The following is a 1,472-nucleotide window of genomic DNA, read 5'->3' on the forward strand; positions in this document are numbered from 1 at the left end:
TTACTTCAAGAATCTCCAGGTCCAGAGCAAAGAGTAAGGTTGTGTTCAGTAATATTGATAGTCACAAATACAATGAATTAACTAGACAGAGGTCATGAAAGAGGAATTAGAATTAACTGTTTTTCTAATTTTGTCACAGAAGATTTGGTTTGGGTTATGGACAAGTGCACATAATACATTAGAAAGTATAGAATCTGATATGAAACTCCACAACTTACATTTGATGTGTATAGATTTCACTGAGGGGAATAAACTTTGGTTATGGTCAATGTTGGTGTGTGATGTTATTGATCTGGAGTATTTTTATTATAAAGTATATAATGTTCTTTTAAAAAAGAAAACCAAAATAGATGTCTTCTTTAAAATTCTCAGATTATTTTAGAAATTCAATAACCATACTTAAAAGTAATGTACCTCAAAAAAACATGTAGAAGAAGAGTAGGTAAAAATTCCTACACTGATGTTGCATTTAACTCACAGAAAATAACATGCTATATGAAGTTAAATATGTTCTGCCCCTCTGATACCTGGGAACTCTTCTTTTTTATGCGACATCTCTAAGATGAGTCAAGTCAATCCTGTACTTGGCCCCAACCCTGCATACGCTTTTTGATTTGCATGTGCCCAGAGCACAACCCACTGCTCCGAGGATATCTTCAGAGGGTATTGACATCATGTGAAGAAGTTACTCTCAGTGAAGATATAGCATCAACATGAGAGTTCTCCCTGAGCTTCTGGGGCTGCTGTTACTCTGGTTTTCTGGTAAGAGTGACAGAAGCAGAGATCTTTGTAACTAGTATAGTTAGTGCTGCATAACTTTTTGTGGATGATATCTTACACGCTTTTCAACACTGTATACTTGTTGTGTGTTTCCAATATTAGGTGTGAGATGTGACATCCAGATGACACAGTCTCCGTCATTTCTGTCTGCATCTCTTGGAAACAGCATCACCATCACTTGCCATGCCAGTCAGAACATCAAGGGTTGGTTAGCCTGGTACCAACAAAAGTCAGGGAATGCTCCTGAACTGTTGATTTATAAGGCATCTAGCCTGCAATCAGGGGTTCCATCAAGATTCAGTGGCAGTGGATCTGGAACAGATTATATTTTCACTATCAGCAACCTACAGCCTGAAGATATTGCCACTTATTACTGTCAGCATTATCAAAGCTTTCCTCTCACAGTGACATGAGTCATAGCAAAAACCTAGAAAGGGTAAGCTGCCCTTCCTCCTGCCTGCACCTGCTAATATTTTATTTCAGTTTTTCTGGGCTCTGAACAACATTGAGATGCTTCCTGATAACTGTAAATGAGGCTGCTCTGATTCTATATCTTCTCATAGACCCAACATCACAGAAATTATAAAATATCTCAAAATCTGCTCAATAATAATCTCTTGTATGATTGAGTTATCCTTTTGATTCATACAGCATAACGACATGGTCTAATGATATTGATTATATGGCAGTCT

The 1,472-nt window shown here is 37.2% G+C and overlaps 1 gene segment (V, D, J or C); it reads left to right on the plus strand.

The window, feature by feature from the left end:
• Positions 1-688: 688 nt before the first annotated feature.
• LOC120102537 (immunoglobulin kappa variable 1-12-like) lies at positions 689-1,193 on the plus strand. The segment is given in 2 exon segments: positions 689-762; positions 883-1,193. Coding segments are annotated over 2 exon segments (360 nt in total).
• The last annotated feature ends 279 nt before the right edge of the window (positions 1,194-1,472 follow it).

The sequence above is a fragment of the Rattus norvegicus genome, chromosome 4 (genome assembly GCF_036323735.1).
Source record: "Rattus norvegicus strain BN/NHsdMcwi chromosome 4, GRCr8, whole genome shotgun sequence".
Classification (NCBI taxonomy): Eukaryota; Metazoa; Chordata; class Mammalia; order Rodentia; family Muridae; genus Rattus; species Rattus norvegicus.